Here is a 21,751-nt window from a genome sequence, read left to right as displayed (position 1 = left end):
TCTTTACAGTTTTACTATACTTTACTCCCCCATGTACTGTGTAATTCCTTGAACAAGACATTCCATCTTTGGACTCCAGAACTTTTCATTGATTGTCTCCTACTTAGATGACTTTCCTTTCTCACCTCTGCCTCCTGAGTTGCCTTCACTTCCCAGATAAAATCTTACCTTCTATAGATGCTTTTTTCTAATCTGCCTTAGTGTCAATGACTTCCCCCTGTAGACTATTTACATCTTTTCCTGTGTATATCTTGTCTGTACATAATTGTCTCATCTACTAGTCAGAGCTCCTTGATGGCATTGTCTTTTCTCTTTCTTTGTATCCCCAATACACAGTAGCCATTGTGTACTAGGTATGTAATAAATGCCTTTGGACTGACTGTCCCCTGCTCTTTGTTCACACAGCTACAATCTTAGTTTGGGCCCTTGTCACCCAATCCTATATTATTATAAAAGCTTCCTAATTGATCTGCTTGCTTTAATTCTCTTCCCAATCTAATTCATCTTCCCCACATCTGCTAAAATGATTTTCCTAAAGCACAGGCCTGGCCATATCACTTCCTACTCAGTAAACTCCAGGGACTCTCCCACTATTTCTATGATCAAATATAATCTCTTCTATTTGGCATTTAAATCTCTTCACAATGTGATCCATTAGTCTTCTTGATGTTCACCTTCACTCCATCTCCCATTCCCATGTTTTTACGTGGGCTATTCCCCATTCCTGGAATGTACTTTCTCCTCACTTCTCATCTTAGAATCCTGGCTTCCTTCATGATTCAAACCAAGCACCACTTTCTGTATAAATCTTTGCTTGGTCATCCCAGCTGCTACTGCCTTCTTCTCCTCTAAGGCTACCTTGTATCTGACTTATATATGTTTTGTATATACCTATATATGTTCATCTAATTCTGAAATGTAATAATCAGTGTATAATATAAGGAAATAGAAACAAAAAGGAAATGTTTCTTCCTATGAATGAAGTCACGGTCCATTCAATCCCACTGATTCAAAAAAAAGTAAAATCACATCATATTTCAGGATAGGAGAAAAGAATTTTCAAAAATGAAAAAAATTGAAATAAATAATGAACTCATATATATATGTATATACATGTGTTCATATACAGACATATACATACACATACATACATGTATATATTTTTATATAAATATCATAACTCCTAAGTATTTTGATAAAAGTTTCTAGTCTTTACATTACAAAGCAACCACATCTGGAAATTCACCTTTAACAAATGTGTCAGAAAGACAGTATTCAATATTGTCAAACTGTTGCACCATCACAAAAGGACTCATAAAATCGACAATTTTTGTGGTTGAATAACTCATCTTTGACACTGAAATAAAGATAAGTTAAAGAAATAGCAACATTCACTCTTCCAACCTTATCAGCTGATCAACCAATAAGTATTTATTGAACACTTATTATATTCAGAATCATACTAAACCCCAGATAAAATGAAAGATAAAACCTGTCTACCATCTAGAAACCTATAATCTAGTTAGAGAGTTAAAAGTTAGCTCATGTGAGGTGATAAGAGTAAAATTTTAATGAAAACTTTAGGCTACTATTTAAATAGTTTATAGAAGGAAGAGATGAATGTAAGTTGGACTTTACTTGGACCTTGAAGGATAAAGATCCCTTAAATAAATGGAGAGAGTAGTGGGAGCTAAAAGTAGTTGTTTTGAAATGTATCTTCTGTTTTCTCATCTTCAAAAAAAGTAACCTCAATGCTCTTAACTTGTCTTTGCAATAAAGACAACGACCTGTGTGAGGGGCAGAGTAGACATAAGAGCTTTCAAGATAGAAATACCTGTGGTTCTAGACTCTCTTTAGGAATGACTTCAGAAAAGAAAAAGAGAAAGATTCTTGTAGACATGGAGGAGAAGCTGGCTCCTTAACATGCCCCTGATTTCCAGTCTGTCTCTCTTGAGAAAAAGAGGATCCATTCTCACCCAAGGAGAAATTCCCCAAAGTCTCAGAACTGCATTAATATTCTCTCTACCAGTTAAGAGATTCTCATTCAAAATATTCTTGGCTTAACTAGAAACCTAAGTTTCAGTAGTTATATTGCTATTATCTATCCACCCACACCACAAATACTCAATGTTTATTTGTTGAATATTGGATCCATTTTTTGAATGAATAAATGAATCAAATCCATGACCAGGGTGGGGTTATTGGGAGTAAAACATTAAGAGAGCAAACTTCTCCCCTCTGCTAGTCTTCTCGTTCACCATCCCTTTGTCTTTGAATCCTCCTTTGTTTTGGTATCACACACTATAATTACTCCTGTTCCTTTACCTGATCTGCTCCAGCACTTTAAAGTATGTGGGATGGAGACTGTCCGCATGAGATCAAAGCAATCCTACCAAGAGAAGAGTCCTGCACTTGACTGTGATGAAATATTGCTCAATCCTCACCCTCTTATGCACTCTCAGGTTCCACTCCCATAGAACCTGATTTGCTCCAGACATCCCAGTTCCTAGTTACTGCTGATTACTTGGTGAGCTTACCACCCTTACACAAAAATCACATGGCATCCAAAAGAACCTATACAAACACTGTGGATATTTGTTAGAGCTTTTCGTCCTCTAGGAATGACTGAACAAAGGCCATGTTCACCTTCAGTATTCCCTCTGTTATTGTGTAAAACTTTGATAACATCCCACAACAACTTTGTCTTTCTGGTTTGAAACACTTTATTTTTTTTTTAAAGAAATGACTCTAGTGCTTCCATTGTGTCAGTTGCCTATCTTTGACCTTTGTTTACTTACATTATTTTTTAAGTTGTTCATGTTGCATTTCAGTTGGATAATATGTGATCAAGGAGATGTTCTCTATTTCCTTGGCGGCATTCTTTGTTTCCTTGGCAGCATTCTTCTTGCTTGTGTCCAACATGTTTTTGGCCTTCTTGGCCGCAGGAAGACACAGAACTAATGTATTCAGAGAAAAGTTTACAGTGAGCCCTGGCTAGCGGTCTTGGGTCATAACTCAGATTTGTTAGAGGATCTAGATCCAGTGGTACTTATTATACTATCTTAAATATTTAATTCAGAAGCCTGCTATTTGCAGCATCCTAGGACTATTGGACTTTACCAATAAGAAGTAACATTTCCAGGGGAATTCTTTTTCACTGAAACATTCCTAAGCAGATCTATAGCAGGCCTTCTGTCTTGGAAAAAACACAATCACAAAAACGAAAGTTTACAATGGCAACTGCTTGAGATAACCTAAATGGAAACTAAAAATCATTTCACTAATGACAATATCCATGCTAAGTTGTTGTTTTTTTTTAATTAAAGTATGCTTTAGGGCCTTATCTTGACCCCAGTTACATTCCTGTCATTGTTGTCACGGAATATCAACAAACCTGCTTTTGCACAAGATGGAGAAAAAGCCATAAAACTGCCTTCAAAAAAGCACCTAGAAAGTAAACCTGAGAAGCACTTTGAGCTCGCAATAAAAGATATGACAGTATAAACATTATGGAGGCCTTATTGATCCTCAATACCTAAACATTACATTGCTTTTAATAATAAATGAGAAGGATATAAATATGCCAAATAACAGTACATTACCCTAAATAACACCAGTAAATTGTAAGACTTGGTATAAAAGTGAAATACACTAATGGAACATTGTGAATATTGTTTGCACCATGATCCATCAAGAATGTAGTATGATGTTAAACCAAGGCCAAGTTGAAGGAGAGAAATTAATTAATTTTTAGGAAAATTATTTATCTCCATTTTTACCACACATTTTTACAACATTTCCCTCCCAGCATTTTGAGTGCTGAGCCTAATTAATTGTTTCAAGGCCTGAACCAAAGACAGGGACTAGTCTGTGAAACCTTACCTCTTCCTCAGGCAATTTTCTTCAGTGAGCACAAGACAATGCACTAGCCCTTCCTAGTTTCTTATTTTACAGGCTAGAATAGTGAATTGAATATGGTAAACTCTATAGGGAAAGAAACTGGTCCCCATTGTGGACTATGTTTGTTACCAACATGCTGAAAGCCCAGGGTTTGATAATAACATGGCATAATGTAGTTGAATGGAAATCCAACACTGGCATGTGAAAATTCTGTCATAATCATTACAGGGTAATAATTCAACTAGCTCCTTCCATTTGACTACTTAGTCCAGGATTCCTATTAGCGATTTCAAACTTGGTGCTCTTTCTTAAGGTTCTTACCCCTCTACACTTTGTAGCAGTTGATGTAACTGGGTGGTAGCTCATGAATTTAAATTTCAGGCAAAATTTCAGAATTTTCTCCCCATTCCTTTTGTTAATTTAAGTCAAGCTGATCTTCAACAGAGACAGTTCAGCATTTTCCCTCCTCCATCTCCAGAAATAGACTAATTTCTTCATGTAGAAGACAGACTGATTTTTTTTGTTATTTTTGTTTCTTGGTTTTCTGATCTGACCCCTTCCCTAGACTGAAAATTAATCTTTGGTCGTCTCTCCTTGGAGAAGAACCAAAGCAGGCTTTTTCCCTATCTGTGCCAAAGGCAACAGCAAGTATAATAATTATTCAGGCTTGGAGACTATGTGCCATTCACCAGGGAATTGATTTTCTATTTCCCACTCTTATTTTCTCACACTCCTTTATTTCTGTGGTTTTTTTTTTCAATTTTAATTCTCTATCTCTGCTGTCATTTTTGCTTTGTTTTGTTGTGGTCAATGTTCCTGTTTCTCCAATTATGGAATTTTTTGTTGTTGTCCCATCATCTTCACTTGGGTCCAACCCTTTGTGATCTCATTTGGGTTTTCTTGGCAAAGATCTTGGAATGGTTGTCCATTTCCTTCCAGTGGATCCATTTTGTCCGGCAATCAGAGGTTAAGTGACTTGCCCAGGGTCACACACCTAGGAAGTATCTAAGGCTGGATTTGAATTCAGGTCTTCCTGACTCCAGGCCCAGTGCTCTATCCACTGAACCACCAGCTGCTTCTAATTACGGAACTAGGAGACTACAAAAGAACAATGAAATCATCCACCCTGTTTCCTACCTGCCCTCCAGGGAAAGTCAGAACATATGGAAAAGTGTGAAATATATGATTCTTGACCTTAAGGAGTTTATAGGAAAATAAGGCTATACTGTGAATCTTTCTCTAGAAACATGAAAACAACTATAGAACATTAGCAACACAACATAGCAAAAATTGTAGGATTTGGTTGTAGGTTGAATTCCTAAATGTACTTATTCATCTCTCCATCAATTCATTCATTGAATTAAGAAAGAATGGCAGGCTAAATAGCAATAAGAATCCATCTTGGAGGGAATGGAAAATTCTAAAGGAGATACACAGTCTGGTTCAGTATGGAAAGATCTCTTGGAGATTTAAGATGAACCCAAAAAGGTGAATGTAATTTGAACAGAGGAAGAAGATAGAAGGGTATTCTAGGTGGGCAAAGTATATAATTTGGGGGTAATGTTAACAGATTTCCCTGGCAAAACGAGAGCTGGGGGATAGTGGAAGATACAGTGGAATAGTTTGGATGCAACCAGATGTTGAGGATCTTGAATGTCTGATAGAGAAAGTTGGACTTTGTCATGTAATCAGTATTGTAGAAATGTTGATTTTGCAGTAGCATATAGGTGTTAAGTATAATTTGGAAAGGACTTCATTGTTATGTTTGTCCTTCGTTCTCAAGGAGGACTGTGGCATCAAGATAATGGCATGAATTGCGGTTGACTTGGATTTGAGGGAGGGAGGGCTGTGCAAGATCACCAACCTCACTTTCTTCTCCTGAGTTAACTGGGTCCAGTGGCATGATACTTATCTGGATGACTGGAGATGGCCCAGGATTCAATGGGAGACCCTGGCCCTTTCAGGCTAAGGTCTTATCAGACTCTTACTTTGAGTGAGATATACCCATTCAATAAATAGACTTCTTTAAGTAGTTACTCAAGGGATGGCCCCTTTAAACAAAAAGCAAATGGGAGGGGAAGACCCTCAGGATTCCTGTGTAAAAGAGAAACAATTACTATTTAGTAATTACATTCACTTTGTGAGTGGGTGGGAACTTGTTGTCTGTGAGCTCAAGAGTGAATTGGGTTTAAGACTTGATCTTTGAGTAAGAAATGTAGTTAGTAAACCCAAAGGAATAAAGGCAGCTTTTGCACATGGAGTGTACCTTCCCCTGGGTAGAACACCAGAGGATAGAAATGGAGAGGAGAGAAGAGGAGAGGAGGGGGGTGAAGGCAAGAGGGAGGAAGAGGAGGAACAGACCTGCAGAGTACCTAATAATATATAACATTGTGACTGTAACCAAAGTTAAACTGAGCTTAGAGCACTTGTTAACCTATTCTTTCAATGGTTCACATGCCTAGTAGTGATTATTGCTTATACCAAGTGATTATATCATAAAGGATGTGTTACTTTTGCTTGTAGGGTCATGATTACAGAGGAAGGATATAATAGGAATATAAATTAAGGAGACTAAGGAGTAGGAAACCACCCGATGGCACAACATTGTATCTTTATATCTATATCTATGTCTATATTATATATACACACACACACGCACACACAATTTGAGATTCCTGTGTCTGGCAGTAGCAACACCAGCAATGGTAACTTAAATTAGAAGAAGGCTTCAAAGGTGGGTGACTTCAGGTATGGAACACCACAGACTATTGGTCATGGTTGATGTGTGGGTACATTTTGCTAAATTGCTTTCCACACCTCCCTTTTCTTCTTCATTATTTGTTTCAAGGTATTGATTACTGAATGGAGTAGCAGGGAAACACTATTCAGAAATAAAGGTGATTTCAGAATACAGGGTTTCAGTAAAAATACTTTAGATATTGTCACTGTTGCTGTGAGAAAAGCACAAGAAAATTCCTAGCGAGGGAGAATAGAATAGAGAAGTTGTAAAGCAGGGCTGAGAGTCAAGTTTGCAGGTAAGCTGAGTGAGCAGTTCTCTATCTGGTATGTTTTGAAAGGACCAGAGAAGCTCCTCTGTCCCCAAAAATCTCCTCCATCCAGATGTTGTGACTGAAAGGCGGTATTCATTTCCTTGGGAAATATAATGCTGTGGCCAGGTACCCCACTTTAAAATGTGTGGTGCTCCTTAAGGGCGCTAGGTGGCACAGTGGACAGAGTGCCAGACTGAAGTTCAAAAGGCTCATCTTTCTTAGTTCAAATCTGGCATCAGACTAGTTATGTGGCCCTGGGCAAGTCATTTAACCCTGTTTACCTCAGTTATTCATCTGTAAAATGAACTGGAGAAGGAAATGGCAAACCATTCAAATATCTTTGTCAAGAAAACCCCCACGTGGGATCATGAAGAGTCAAGCACAACTTGAAATGTGTCAAACAACAACCAAATTGCTCCTTTAAGTTGTTAAGGAGCATCACAGATACAAGTCCATAAAATAAAAGTGTTCCTTGAAGTTTGTCAAGGAGCATCACAGATACAAGTACATATGTGCATAATGGAGTAAGACATAAGGAAAGAACAGCTAGAAAGAGAAGGAAAGAAGGCATGTCACAATGGCCAATTAGCTAACCTGATTACTTTTTAGCTGATAAAACAGGGTCAGGAAGAAGATTAAAGAACCTGAAATCTGAAATTTATAGAGAGAGTGGCTCCTGTAAGCAGGGGGAAAGACACCAAAGGAGGATCATGCATAAATGTAATAAGCTTTGAAAATATGACCCATAGCTAGCACTGTTCGGTTATTTCTTCATGCTGCTGACATCTACTACATGGTCACCCACTGCATGCTGGGATATAGCTAGTCATCTTGACTTTTGTCCTGCCATAGACTTTGATATCTCTGGAAAAGAGAATGAGACTGATGAGTTTGCACAACTCTCCCTCACTTAAATCCAATTCATGATCAAGTCAAGACATCACTGTTGTGATATCATTGTTCCTCTTTGAAAGCAAAGGACAAACAACCACAACCCACTGCATCAAACAGACAAATGTTGATTATAATAGGAAAACCAACAGATTTCCCAAAGTCTTTCTGCAAAATTGCTGTCTTGTGTTGATTCTTTTGCTCAAATTAAGGAAAATTGAAATTGACATTTCCATTGTATGGATTATATATCTAATAGTGGCTTGCTCTTTTAGGTTGGAATTGTACAGTATAGTGAAAATGTGACTCATGAATTTAATCTCAATAAGTATACAACAACTGAAGAAGTACTCATTGCAGCTAACCAGATAGAGCAGAGGCAAGGACGCCAAACAATGACAGCTCTGGGAATAGATACAGCAAGGTACGTACGTCAAAAATTATTCACCAAATTAGCAGACTCTGCAAGGTATGTGATTTAGGGATTGTTCCCTTTTGGTTTTTAATTCATAGCTAATTGGTTGTAATGTCATCCAAACTGATTAAATCATTTTAAAGGATGTGAAATTATTAATTAGCATGATCATCAGATGATGGATTTAGAAGTGGAAGGAATGGTATTAGCTCTCTAGTCCAACATCTCTCTTTCTCCTTTTCATAGATGAGGAAATTGAAAGAAACAACACCAGCCTGACAATCAGTAGATTTAATTAAAAGGGACTAATTTCTAATTATTCTGAATTTTGTTCAATGTTTAAAATTACTGATAGATGCCTCTATGGGATCAATTAAATATCATCTTATTCTAATTTGTTATCATATCAAGATTTTTAAAATATGTTGCTTTAAATGCAGAACATGAAAGGAAAAAATTTTTCAGTTAATAAAAATTTCCTCTCATCCTCTTCATTTCTTCTCTTTTCTCCAAAGAGATTATTTCAAAGACATAAAATATTTCATAGAATTTTAGAGCTGGAAGGGATGGACCTTAGAGATCATGTGTTCTAATCCCCAAATTCCAAAGATGGAGAAAATTAGGACCAAGGAAGGATAAGTGACTAATAGCTAGTGTCAGAGGTGAGACTGGAAGCAGGGGCTGGTGGGTGCCAGTCCTGCATTCTTTACAGCCCACTATTCCCTTTTAAGTTACAAAATGGCTATCTCTTTCACCATCTCAGGATTTTCCTTCATTACATGAAAAATGTTCACATCTCTGTCATTTATAACATGATTTTTTTCTGCCTCATTCGGATTTTGTCTTCTATGTTGGTGCCCTTGACCAGAACCCAAACTTGCAAGTATGTCAAAAGGAAGGGAAAACAGAACCACAAAATATCAAATGCTGTTGGGGATTTTTTCCTTAATCCTTTTCAACCTGTTGCTGATTTGAAAGGACTGCTGCTTTGCTTGTGTTTTGCTTCTGTTTCCAAGCTCAGTATGTTAGTCTTGTGAAAAGAATTTTCTACAAATCAGCCTTTCTGACTTAGAACACTCTTCAAGAGTCAAGAATTCAAAACACCCCATGCAGTTGTTGGACCCATAAGCTTTAGTTCCATAAGCCACAGAAGAAAAGAATTGCTTATAGATGGGATCTGTCATCACATTCACCTGCCCACTAGAGCACCACTTTGCATGGCCAAAAAAGACAGAGTACATCCCTTTCTGTGGGGGTGCTTGTTGCATGCATAAGAGAAGAGGACTGCACTTTCACATTTGGCGACATCAGGTCTGAAAGCTTTGGGCCTAGAGGATCCAGGTCTTTTCTGAGTGGTCACTTTGTGATTGCCAGCTCAAACCCACCTAAAGCAATGGGTCTGGCCGCTAATATTAGCCATAGCCATTGCTAAATATCTCTTTGGATACCAGGGCCCAGAGGATGCAATCTCTGTTTCCATATATCACAGAGGGATTCCTTGATATTCTTGGGTATTGGCCTTACGGCTCTGAAGAAACAGTTTCCTTTCCTTTTTTTTTTTTAAATGCTTCACTGTTCTCTTCTATTCCTTTTCCTCAGGGGACAGCTCTACACATGACTTGATGTATATGCTCTGTGTTTTGTATTCCCTACCTCATTTTTTCTGTACCTTAAATGAGATAATATTTGAAAAGTGCATGAAGTTAATAAATGTTTGTTCCTTTTCCCCCAACCGCCCACCCCTTTCTCCCACCCTTCACCAGGGTGAAGAGGAAGACAGCAATGAAATGGGAAGGGAACAAGTGTCTATTAAGTACCTACTATGTTCCAGGCACTGTGCTAAGTGCTTTAGGAATATTTTATTTTCTCAACAGTCCTGGGAAGTAGATATTATTATCCCTATTTTACAAATGAGGAAATTGAGGCAGACACAAAGGCGACTAGACCTGAGTCTCTGAGACCAAATTTGAACTCTTTTCTTCTAGACTCCAGAACCAAAACTCTATCCACTGTGATTCTTAGCTCCTGGACCTCAGGCACAGTGACATCTGGATGGACAAGATATTCTGGGGAAAGGAAAGGGCTTTCCCAAAACCTCCAGAAAAACACCATACATACATAGAAGCCTACTCTACCTATAAGTAGGGCTAAGCCTGATTTCAGTGCTCCTAGATTTAATATAAGGAAATATGACCAACAAACTATTCTGACACTATCCCTTTGCTTTTGCTAATTCAGTACTAGCCCATTCTAACAGTGAGAGAGAAAGTTCTGGTATTTTTCATTAACCAGGCAGCTAGGTAGGATGGTATAGTGGGTAGAGGACCGAGCTAGGAGGCAAACCTAGGTTCAGATCCTGGCGCTGACACATACTAGCTGTGTGATCTTGGGTAAGCTTACTTAACCTCTTAGTGTCTGAAGGAACCCTGTCAAAGAAGGATATAATTTGAAGGAATTGAGATTGTCTAACAATAACTGACTTTAGAGTTTGCAGAGGTCTGTATGTATATCATTTCATTTGCACATCACAAACACTTTGTGAAGTAGATGCTCCAGGTATTATCTCATTAACTCCAACTTATTCATCGGAGATTGGTCATTTTGACCCATGTTCACATAGCTGGTGTCAGATGTGTGAGATGAAGCCACACTCTTCCTGACTCCTAGTCCAACAATCCATTCTCTATAACAAAGATGACTAACATTTGCATAATGTTTACCATGTTTTCATTGTGTTAAGCACTCTACCTTTATCTTATCTGATGCTCACACTACCCTAGGAGGTCGATGCTGTTATTACCCTCATTTTCAGATGAGGAAAGGCAGGTGACTTGCCTGGGGTCACAAAAGCTAGCAAGTATATGAACTCAAGTCTTCCTAACTCCAGGACTGCTTCTCTATCCACTGGGCCACTTAGCTGCACCTCCCTTCCCCCTTAGTAGGTGGCATGCTGCAAATGGACTGCAAAACTCTAGAGTGAGACAGGAACCAGATGAAAATATAATCTGGAAATGTTTAACAATAAATAAAATACAACATAGATAATATTAACTTGTGGCTTACTAAATCAATATATAGCCTGCATATCTCTATTTCAATCTGACATCGCATTTCTCAAAGAAAATTAAATCGTATAGGATGCCAATTTCTACACCTAAAAGGCATCTTACTGTTTCTTTGAGAATTCTTGACTTTTAAGTATATGGAGAATAGAAATCATAAAAATATATCTTTAATGGAAATAGGAATAGTCTTTGGTGCTTTTTTGGAGGTGGGAGGGGTATAGAAAGGGAGCATCATTGCCCTCCAAGATATAAACGATTCATCTTTCCAGTTAAGGTCACTGATGTCCCAGGGAGACATTCATTCTATGAATAATCATATCTCTATATCCCAACGTTTGAAAATATAAGTATATGCAGATAGGTGCAGTTGTATGTAAGTTGCCCTCTTCATTCCCAAATCTTAAGAGAAAAGAACAAGGGAAAGAAGTGAAACAGGAATGTACACACCCATGCAAATAGACCCTCCACATACACACAAATGTACATTGCAGGTGTTCAATAAATCTTTGCTAAATTTAATTGAAATTCCTTTTTCAACCTGTGAGTGTTTCTGCCCTGACCTCTCTTGTTGTCTCTTGACCCATCCTCATCCAACAGTCTATGCCCTAGATCACACTAAGTATTCTTTAGAAGTCATCATCCCAAAGTTTCTCATTTCATCTTGCCATCTAAAGCCATTTAAAACAATTACAAACTGAACACTCTCAGAAAATATTGATAAATAAATTATCAAACCAAACTTGAAATACATCCAAAATTCAAACTATTTTTTCCTTTTCTAAATGTCTGATTTAATTTCCCCTTTATCCAATTATTATCTTATCCATTCAAGAGCAGGCTGTAAGGGGAAGCTGGAGACTGTGTGGGGCTCAACAAATTTTATCCTCCCTTGTCTCTCCTCATCTCAGCTCTGCAGCAGAGGTCAATTAGTGAGACTGTTCTGTGAACATCAGAGTAGGGGGTGAAGGAAGGTGAGAAACAAAGCAGATGATTCTGCCAAAAGGAGAAAGGAAGAAGCCTTGCTGATATGGGAAAAAAATACATTCCCAAGGGAAGGGGGAAGGCTGTTTACAAAGCCAGGAGTGGGTGTGGAGATTAATCTCCTCTAAATCTCCTGGTGAGCTTGGGACCCACCTTCCCTTTGATATCTCCAGGAGTACAATGTCTCCTCTGGCTTTGGTATGTGAGAACATGTAGTGAGTAAGCAAAATGGTGACCTTTCTACCATCTGGGATAAATCAGAAAATGCTACAAATAGTGGTCATCATGCTGCCCAGTGTGACTGGTGGGGCACTGCTCTTGGCTCCAAGGCTAGGAGCTACTTAGAGCTGTGTTTTGCTTTCACACATTGTCTTGAAGCTTTTGCCTGATCTTGGGGATGGCGTCTCATTTGTCACTTTTTTATACATAAATATGTTTCAGAAAAGAGGCTTTCACTAAAGCCAGGGGTGCCCGAAGTGGGGTTAAGAAAGTCATGGTGATTGTGACTGATGGAGAATCCCATGACAATCATCGGCTGAATCAAGTCATCCAGGACTGCGAAGATGAAGACATCCAAAGATTCGCCATAGCTGTAAGTGAAATGTTAGTTCATAAGATAATAGATTTAAAGCTAGAAGGGAACTCAGAGATCATCTGTGCACTCCCTCATTTTACAGAGGAGGATATTGAGGCTCAGTGAGTTTAAGTAACTTGCCAAGACCTCATAGGTCATAAGTAGCAGAGTTGGGATTTGAACTCAGGTCTTTTGACACCAGACCTTGCATTCTTTCCTCTATATCACAATGTCTCTCGCCAACACAGTGCCTAGGGGTAATTTCTCCACCCCAAGTTGCAAGATAGGACTTTCAGACAGGAATTATATCAGCTTCAAGATCTTCTTTGAGACTGCACCTCTACACTATAGCTCACAAGCTCCCACTCTTGTGTTTACCTTGAATAATCAGCCAGATGACATAATTAGCTCAAAGTAAAGGATTTTACTGAAATGGAATAGTAAGAAAAGCAGCAACAAGTTATTTCATAAACCTCAGCTGGATTTCATTAATGAGGCAGGAGTATGTGTCAAGTATATTCATGATCATATGATGAGGGCAAGACACAACTGGAAGAAGAAAAGCCTATAGAGCTCTGCTTAGCAGTTAGGACAGAAGCTGGTGAACAGAAATATCCAGTAATCCTTAATTGTCAATAATGAGATTCCCTCTGTCACTCTCAGCATTGCTTACAACTATACTAACAATTTTGATGTCAGAGGACAATACATCTGTCCTGCAATCAATCATGGTGAGGGGAGACCCCAGCATACTGGTTCCCTCTCCTCCTCTCCCCCATCCCAAACCCCTGGGAAAACTGAGGACCACTTTTAGAAAAGTTCCTAATGGCGAAGAGGCCCAGAGATGGGTAGAGTACTTACCCTGTATAAATTTTCATGCCTCTTAAATTTGGGCCAAAGCCCCAGTTGCCCTAATATTTAAGTTTTTGGCAGCACTATGAGATTGGATATGGTAATGAGCCCAATTCTTTGGAGTTGTTTAGGAATGGGCAGCTAGGTGGGACAGTGGATAGAGCTCCTGCCCTGGAGTCAGAAAGACCTGGGTTTGAATCTGGCCTCAGACACTTACCAGCTATGTGACCCTGGGCAAGTCAAGTAATCCTATTTGTCTCAGTTTCCCTGTCTGTAAAATGAGCTGAAGAAGAAAATGGCAAACCATTCCTGTGTCTTTGCCAAGAAAACCCCAAATGGGGCCATCAGGAGTTGAATACGACTGAACACCAGAGGTATCGTAGAGGCAACAAGAAAAGCCTTGATTAACTTCATTTTGGGGAAGGTGGGGGTGTGGGGGCATTGAGCTCCACCTTGGTCTTCAGGATCTCTTGGTTACCATATATTTCCTGGGTCAGACAGCACTGAATCAGAGCAGAGTAAGGAGGAAAGAAATCTGAGGATCTTTATCTAGCATACAAAGAACTTTCCCTTTCCCTCAGCTGTACCAGCCAAATTCAACTTCTCAAAGTTACCAACATAGCCATCCTTTGACAAGCATGGGGAAGGCTGGAAAGAAAAAATGGAAATTGTTCAGTCAGCATTAATAAAGCACCAGATGTGCTAAGCTATGGGGATACAAAGAAAGGCAAAAAAAAAAAAAAAAAAGAAAGAAAGAAATAGAAAAGGAAAGCGTCCCTGCTATCAAGACAACATGCAAATAAAGATGTACAAAAAAAGATGCATGCTGGGTAAAATGGGATCAGGCTAAAGGCACTAAGATTAGGGACTGAGAACAGCTTCTGGAGAAAAATACTTCAAAGCAGAGGGAGGTTCTTAGTTCCAAAGGGAAACCCCAGCCTTTTCTAAGGGACACAGGCTGCATAATACACAATGTACTCTATGCTCCTCTCAAGAGCAACCGTGTAAATACGCAGCAGTATGCTTATTGTTATTAACAATAACATTTAAACATGCATTGGCTCAAAGCAAGCTGCCTGTACAAAAACAAAAGACATCTGTCTGCCTACAGACCTCATTATAGAGATTCTATCAGCAGCCAACAGCTCCTAGGAATATGCTAGCCAAATTTTCCTGATGCTGTCCCACAGAGGGGCATTCCAAGCTCTGGAGGGGAAGGGGTAATGGATGGAAATTCTCCTGTTCAGGATTTAAATCGAGTTTGAAGCAAGGCCTGTGTCCCTGAACAGTTCACTGCACCTGACTACCCCCAATGTTTGGACATTCTTCTGCGCCTTTCCTTAGGGAGAGCACTATTCAGTTCACTGCCTTAACCTAACCCAGTGTTCTGACTATGAGGTCTACACTGGGCTGTGTTTTGAGCCAGAGAAGGAAGAGGTGGGGCTAGAGGCAGACAATCCATGGTTGCCACATACTACCTTGAAGTGTTGAATAGATGGAGAAAGAGAGAACTAAGCTTAAGGCAGTTTCTGTCAGCACCCTCAGTTCCAAAAGACCCAAGGGATGATCCAACCCTGGCTACAAAGATAATGTCTCAAATCCTTCCTGAGTTATCTCATTCAGTCTCTCCCTACCCCACCTCCTCAACCCATCCTACACACTGCCTCCAGGTTAAACTTCATCAAATAACACTTTCTTTATGCCTTCACTCATTCATTCAAGAAATATTTAAAGCATGACTACTATGGCAAGTCTCTGTACTGGGCTCTATCATCAGGTGTTGGGGGTTATCTTAAATGGGGGGAGAAGAAGTTATGAAATAAATGAGACATCTCTTGCCTCAAGAAATTTACAGTCACAGAGTTAATGGTAGTTTAGAGCTTGGAAAGGACCTTCCAGAGGAGGAATCATGCTATTCTCTCGTTCACACACTACCTTTAATGTCTGTGACTGATATAATAGTAGTGGTGCTGCCAGCTCAAGGAAATTTCAGGGAATCATTGCCTCCTCTCTCCCCCATATACCTTCCATGTTATAGTCTAAACTCCTTACTCTGGAATTGTTAGACCTTCAACAATCTGTTCCAACCCACTTTTCTAACCTTATTCCCCAACATGAAACCTCTGCTATAGTCAGGCTAGACTCAACACCACTTTCAAAACAGAGACTTTGCTCATTCTTGCCTGCATACCTTGAGCAGTTCAGGTTTCCTGTCCCTGACATTTCCTCCCTCTCTCTTCTCTTCACTTATTCCAAATCCTCTTTATTTTTCAAGGCCTAGTTTTTAGCTGACATCTTTCCTAAGGTCTCTAACCTCACAGTCAAGGATTCTCTCTCCCCTGAACTCCGATAGTGCTTCATTATTCCTTAATCATATACAACCTTGTTTAATTCTTCCTGGGTTTATGGTATCATGTTATAAGATCTTTGAGGGCCGGGATCATAACATAAACTTCCTGGTCATCCCCTCGGTTCCCAGATGCCCTCAATAAAAATTTCTGAACAAGTGAATTTTAGAGGAGCTTGACATTCTTAATCATTTCCCTTTCTCCATTCATATCTCATTATTTTCTTGGATTTTATGAATAGTATATTCAAATGAATGCATAGGTTTTTTAAAAAGTTACCCTTTATGGAAGAAAAAAACCCTTTTGTGGGGTTATAGAAATAAAAATGTCAGAACTGAGGTTGTATTAACAAGCTCACTAATAAAAATATCCGAACTGAAGTTATATTCACAAGCTCACTAGTAAAATGAGAGAAATAGAGAGGATATAATTCTCATTGGGGAAAAATTGTAGCGTAAAATACTTTGGTAATGAAAATGAACTATATAAATTCTGTGTGGGCAAGGAAGAAATAATAATAGCTAACATTTATACAGAGCCTAGTCCAAGTGTTCTACAATTATCTCATTTGATCCTCACAACACCCTTGGGAGACGGATGCTATTATTATCCTCATTTTACAGATGAGGAAACTGAGGCACCCTGAGGTTAAGTGACTTCCCTGGGGTCCCAAAAGCTAGTATGTTAGATGAGATTTGAACTTGGGTCTTTCCAACTCCAGGCCTAACACTCTACCAGTGGGTAGATGTGCCACAATAACCATGGCATCATGGTAGTCCACAGGCTTTTGAGGACAAGTCTGTAGCAATGAAAGAAAAAGAGTAGGAAGAGATGTATCAGGCAGAGGCTTCATCAAAGTGCTTGTGTGCCCCTTTTTTAATCCATTTTGTCAGAAAAAATTGACTAAGAAGGAAACATTACAAAATAACACATAAATTATGTATTGCCTTTCAGTCAATAGAACTGCGACAGGCTCAAATGCTTGGCATTCTGTTAATGTTCACCTGAAGTAGACATTGCAAAGCTGCATTTCCCTTGGGCCAGACATGTCAAATGGAAAATGTTTAATCCATTTACACTTAATATACTGTCTGCTGTCTGAAAGCAACCAAAGGAGATTGGAAAATATACTGTAATTGCTCTACTTCTATTTGAAGATTGTCGGTTTAAACTAAAAATTAGGTGTATCTTCAAGTTAGCACTGACCACTGATGTATTCACTAGATGTAGTATTTTTACCAAAATCAAAGATTATGCATGATCCAAAAGAAAAGCCTTCATATTTTTCCTCAAGTGTGTTTTCAATTTTATCCATTTGTGAATGGAATGAAAATTCAAGTGTTAAGGCAATAGAGGATCTGGGGGGCGGGGAGTTAAGTGTAGAGACATTAAAAATATAGAAAAAACTGTTCCTATGTTGTACCCCTCTTAAGAAGTGCTCAGGATGACACATCTATAAAATGTCGTTGTTTTTATTAAAGGTCAAAGGGTCATGCACAAATTAGGAAAAAGGAATGCTAGCATCTGAAGAACTAGGAGCATAAGTCACAGGGATGTAGGAAGGGGTGTGCTGGTAAATATTTAACAGTTGGCTCTCCAGGGGGCAAAGAAAAGGTAGCAAAACACACTTCTAAGTTTAATTTTACATGCAAGAAAGTCCTATGTTGCATTGCATGATAACTCATGCATGCAAATCTTCCTTCTAAGGAAGGTGAGCTTGGTGGATTTCTTAAATTCTGGAGTTCTGAACTGCATCAGCCTAAAGGTGACCAGGGATCCACAATAAGTCTGGCACTAAATCAGTGAGTTCCTGAAAGGGGACAGGAGAGACTCACAAGGCCACCTAAGGAGAGGAAAGCAGCCTAAGTCAGAAATGGAACAGGTTAAAACTTCCATGCCAGTCAATGTTGGGGTTGAACCTGTGAGTGGCTGCTGGGAGGGAGGAAAGGAGGACGGGAGAGAGGAAGAAAGGAGGGAGGGAGGGAAGGAAGGAAGGGAGGAAGGAAGGAAGGAAGGAAGGAAGGAAGGAAGGAAGGAAGGAAGGAAGGAAGGAAGGAAGGAAGGGAAGGAGGGAGAAAAAGTCTTATCTGGGAATAAAACTTTTAGACACTTCATGTCCCTGCCTTTGTCTTCTTTCTTCTCATCACTTAATTGAACTGAATTGACCAAGGAAATAGCCCGTGCCTACTCCATGCAAGAAACTGGGCTCGGCACAGCTGCCAGGATATAATAAAAAGCAGGCCCTGCCCTTGGAGATCTTTTATCCTACGAGGCAGTGGCAACATGTTCAAGAATAAATAAGTTGAATGCTAATTTGAGGAAGTCAAGAGCACTAAAACCTAAGAGGATTGGACAAAGCTTCCCCTAGGTTACAGTGCTATACTTGAGAGTCAAAGAAAGTCACGTATTCTTAGAAGCAGAAGAGAGAAGCAAATGTCCTTCAGGGACACACCACAGGCTTGCAAAGGTCCAGAGGCTGGAGATGGAATGCCGAATTCAAAAAACAGCCAATGGGCCAGTTTGAATGAAACATAGAGCGTGTGAAGGGAAGTGATGGGAAAGAAACCTTGAAGGATACGCAAGTCAGATTAAGGCCTGCAGAGGCCGAGGCAAGGAAGAACAACACTGTCAGTTTCCTGTTTTAGGAAGATTCTTTTGACAAATTTGGGGCAAATGAATTGGACAGAAGAGTCTGCAAACAAGGGTGCCAATTTGGAGACTTATAATAGTCCAAAAGAGAGGTGATGAGGGTTTAAATTAGGATGATGTCCATGTGTGTAGGGGAGCAAGGTATAGATGTGGAAGAAGTTATAAAGGTTCCTTCCATATACATCTTGGTTCTTTGCTGTCCCTACCTTTTATTTTTCTCATTTCAAGATCTGAATGACAGAACAGTTTGTGCAAGGTGTCCAACCCAAGAGCCAGGAATAGGTTGTACTGGAGGCAGCTCAAACTGTCTCATGAGAGAAGATTATTAAATTTTCTGTATCAGCATTTATACCTCAGAAATTGGCAAATGCCAGAAATCATGGTCTAATTTACTTTTTTCTTTATTGTCTAGCCCTAAGAAAATGAGGAAGAAAATGTTAGTAATACAGATTAAATTTTAAAATGTCCTTCATATAATTTTTCCCCAGAAAGCCAGTTGTTAAACATTTACCAGCACACCTCAGCTAGCCACCTGTTTCTCAGTCCGATGCTTTCTACTATATATTGCATTATATATCTTATTACTATAGATTCCTAGAGTTTTGCTGCTTTCCCTCTTCTGACAACTCCCTTTCCCGTTCTTTCTCCATCCCCTTCACTTACCAGAAGTGGGAAATAGATGGCAGCAGTCACTGTTAACATATAAGCAAAAAGCCCTGAAAGTCTGACCCTTTTCAGGCAACTGTATTTTTTCTGACTAGTATAATTTGTACAATCACCCACTGCCTCCACATCTTCCACAAGTGAAAAACTAGACATCTTAACATTGAATTAATTCGATGACCTGAAAGACATCCAGATGATCTCCCCATTACTTTCTTGTCTGGTCTGTTTGTCTTTTGTAGAACATTTCTTCCAGATAGCTCAGAGTACTTTGCAGACATTATCTCATTATTGCTAGCAACATAAATGGCATTTTAGAAATGAAGAAATGATTGAGCAGAGGAAGTACTGGAATCAATCCCCTGAGGTCAGGACGATGTCACTGAAGGCATCCCCTGGGTCTCAGCCGGACTCTGGCACTGCTCTCCCTTAGGTTATCATAGGCTCGTCCATGCAGGCCTGGAGCAAAAGGCTAAGAAACTATTCAGTAATGAGAAATAATTATCTGACAAGTATTCTGAACTAAGGAAAAGTCTGAGTACCACTGCCCTCCTTTATGCCACCTGCCTAGCCAGAAGGCCCATGGCTACTATTTTATCTTTAAAAAATAATATAATAATAATAAATTAATAAAAAGAACATTGAATAATAATACAATCAACTAAACTTGTTTTAGTTATTTCCATTCAATTATTTCCATTTAAACAAATGAATAATTCAACTCATAAAAGGTCACCACACTTTTAATCACTTCAAGTCTCCATCAAGATTCTTTGAATGAATAAATGAGTGAGTGAATGAATAAGTGAAAGAAGCATGTCATAGTAAGTACTAAGGAGACAAATATAAAGGCAAAGACAGTCCCTGTTCTCAAGGAACTTATATTCTAATGGAAGATAGATAACAGGAAGGGAAGTGGTGGCCAGTGAGAGGCTCTTTGAGTTCAAAACTTGCTACTTGCTATCTGAGTACCTTTAGGGGAGGCATTTAATCTTCCTGGGTCTTAGTTTACTCATCTGTAAATGAAGAGGTTGGTCCAAGTGACTTCTAAGGAAACTTTTTCAGCCCTAAATCCTAAAAACCTATTTTTCAGAAAATGCTTGTGTACTTGTGAATGATACTGGTTACATCTCATAAATAACATCTGGTTTTCTCCTCTTTGTACAACATTTGCCCATCTCCAAGATCTGAATTTGAACAGGAACAACCAATAATTTAGCTTCCAGATCAGCTGTGTCAATTACCACCCAGTCCTGAAGCTGCCTAAATAACAAATGGATCAGATATCTCCTTACCTTTCCTCAGTAAACAGTGTTTTCAGGAAGACTGCCCACTTCCAGATCAAGCAGTTCGATTACTACTAATTGGGTTTGCAACAGATGCTGATGTCACCAGTTGGAAAGGCACCCAGAGACTCCTTATTTTCAAACCACAAGATTCAAAAGATACAGCTGTTCAGAAACAGCAGGGAACAGCCATGGTTAGGAGCAGAAATATGGTACAGTGAACAAGGTTGTCCTTTGTCTGCTCTAGACCAACTGCTATGTTTCTGCAGCAGCTCTTATGAAGTAATATACACACTCTGGAAAGTCCCCTTCCAAGAACGCAGGAGTGCATAAAAATCGCATTATGTTAAGCTACTCTGTTCTCCTGTTCATTGACAGTCTGTCTGAGACCTTTATTTGACACGTAAATAAAACATATTCTTGCCTTTTTTTTTTTGTTTTGCTTTAGATTCTTGGCCACTATAACCGAGGGAATTTGAGCACTGAGAAATTTGTGGAAGAAATAAAATCAATTGCAAGTGAGCCTACTGAAAAGCACTTCTTCAATGTCTCTGATGAACTCGCACTAGTCACTATTGCTGAAGGCCTGGGAGAAAGAATATTTGCCTTGGAAGGTATGAAAATTTCTTTAAATCAGAATGCTAAATCCATAACTCACACCCTCAAGAACGCATTTTCGGTAGTTCTGCCTTCCTTATTCCTAACGTCTTTTTTACCTGCTATGGCGTTAGACTGTTTTGTACACACCTCTTGTTCAGACGGATGTTTCACAATGCTTCAGAGTTGCTAGAAGATATCTTCCTAAGGGTGCAGCACAAGTGATGTAGGTGTTAAGGAGGGCACTGAAGGAAGGAGAGAAGTGTTTTTCACTTCTTTTTGGTATTTTGGAGGGATAGGCAGGAGATAAAAATACAAGCGGAGGACAGACTAAGTCTGAAGACTTAAGAGTTTGGCTTGGACTTTTTTCAGTGCAGTTTCTCAGTCTTTTAAAGGTCTCCTAAAAATGGAACGTTTTATGTCAGTACATTAAACATTGTCTTAATCAGCGCTTAGCAGTAGAAGTTTGTGATCTCAGCT

At 39.1% G+C, this 21,751-nt stretch overlaps 1 protein-coding gene across 1 annotated transcript in view; it reads left to right on the top strand.

The window, feature by feature from the left end:
• The window catches only part of ITGA1 (integrin subunit alpha 1), a 210,340-nt gene that overhangs the window by 109,159 nt on the left and 79,430 nt on the right, over positions 1 to 21,751 (top strand). The window contains exons 7-9 of the mRNA XM_072605656.1: positions 8,117 to 8,265; positions 12,744 to 12,894; positions 21,123 to 21,288. Of these exons, the coding sequence (XP_072461757.1) occupies positions 8,117 to 8,265; positions 12,744 to 12,894; positions 21,123 to 21,288 (466 nt within the window). The remainder of the gene's footprint in view (positions 1 to 8,116; positions 8,266 to 12,743; positions 12,895 to 21,122; positions 21,289 to 21,751) is intronic.

Source organism: Notamacropus eugenii, chromosome 4 (assembly GCF_028372415.1).
Source record: "Notamacropus eugenii isolate mMacEug1 chromosome 4, mMacEug1.pri_v2, whole genome shotgun sequence".
Classification (NCBI taxonomy): domain Eukaryota; kingdom Metazoa; phylum Chordata; class Mammalia; order Diprotodontia; family Macropodidae; genus Notamacropus; species Notamacropus eugenii.
This window is presented reverse-complemented; position numbering and strand designations above follow the sequence as displayed.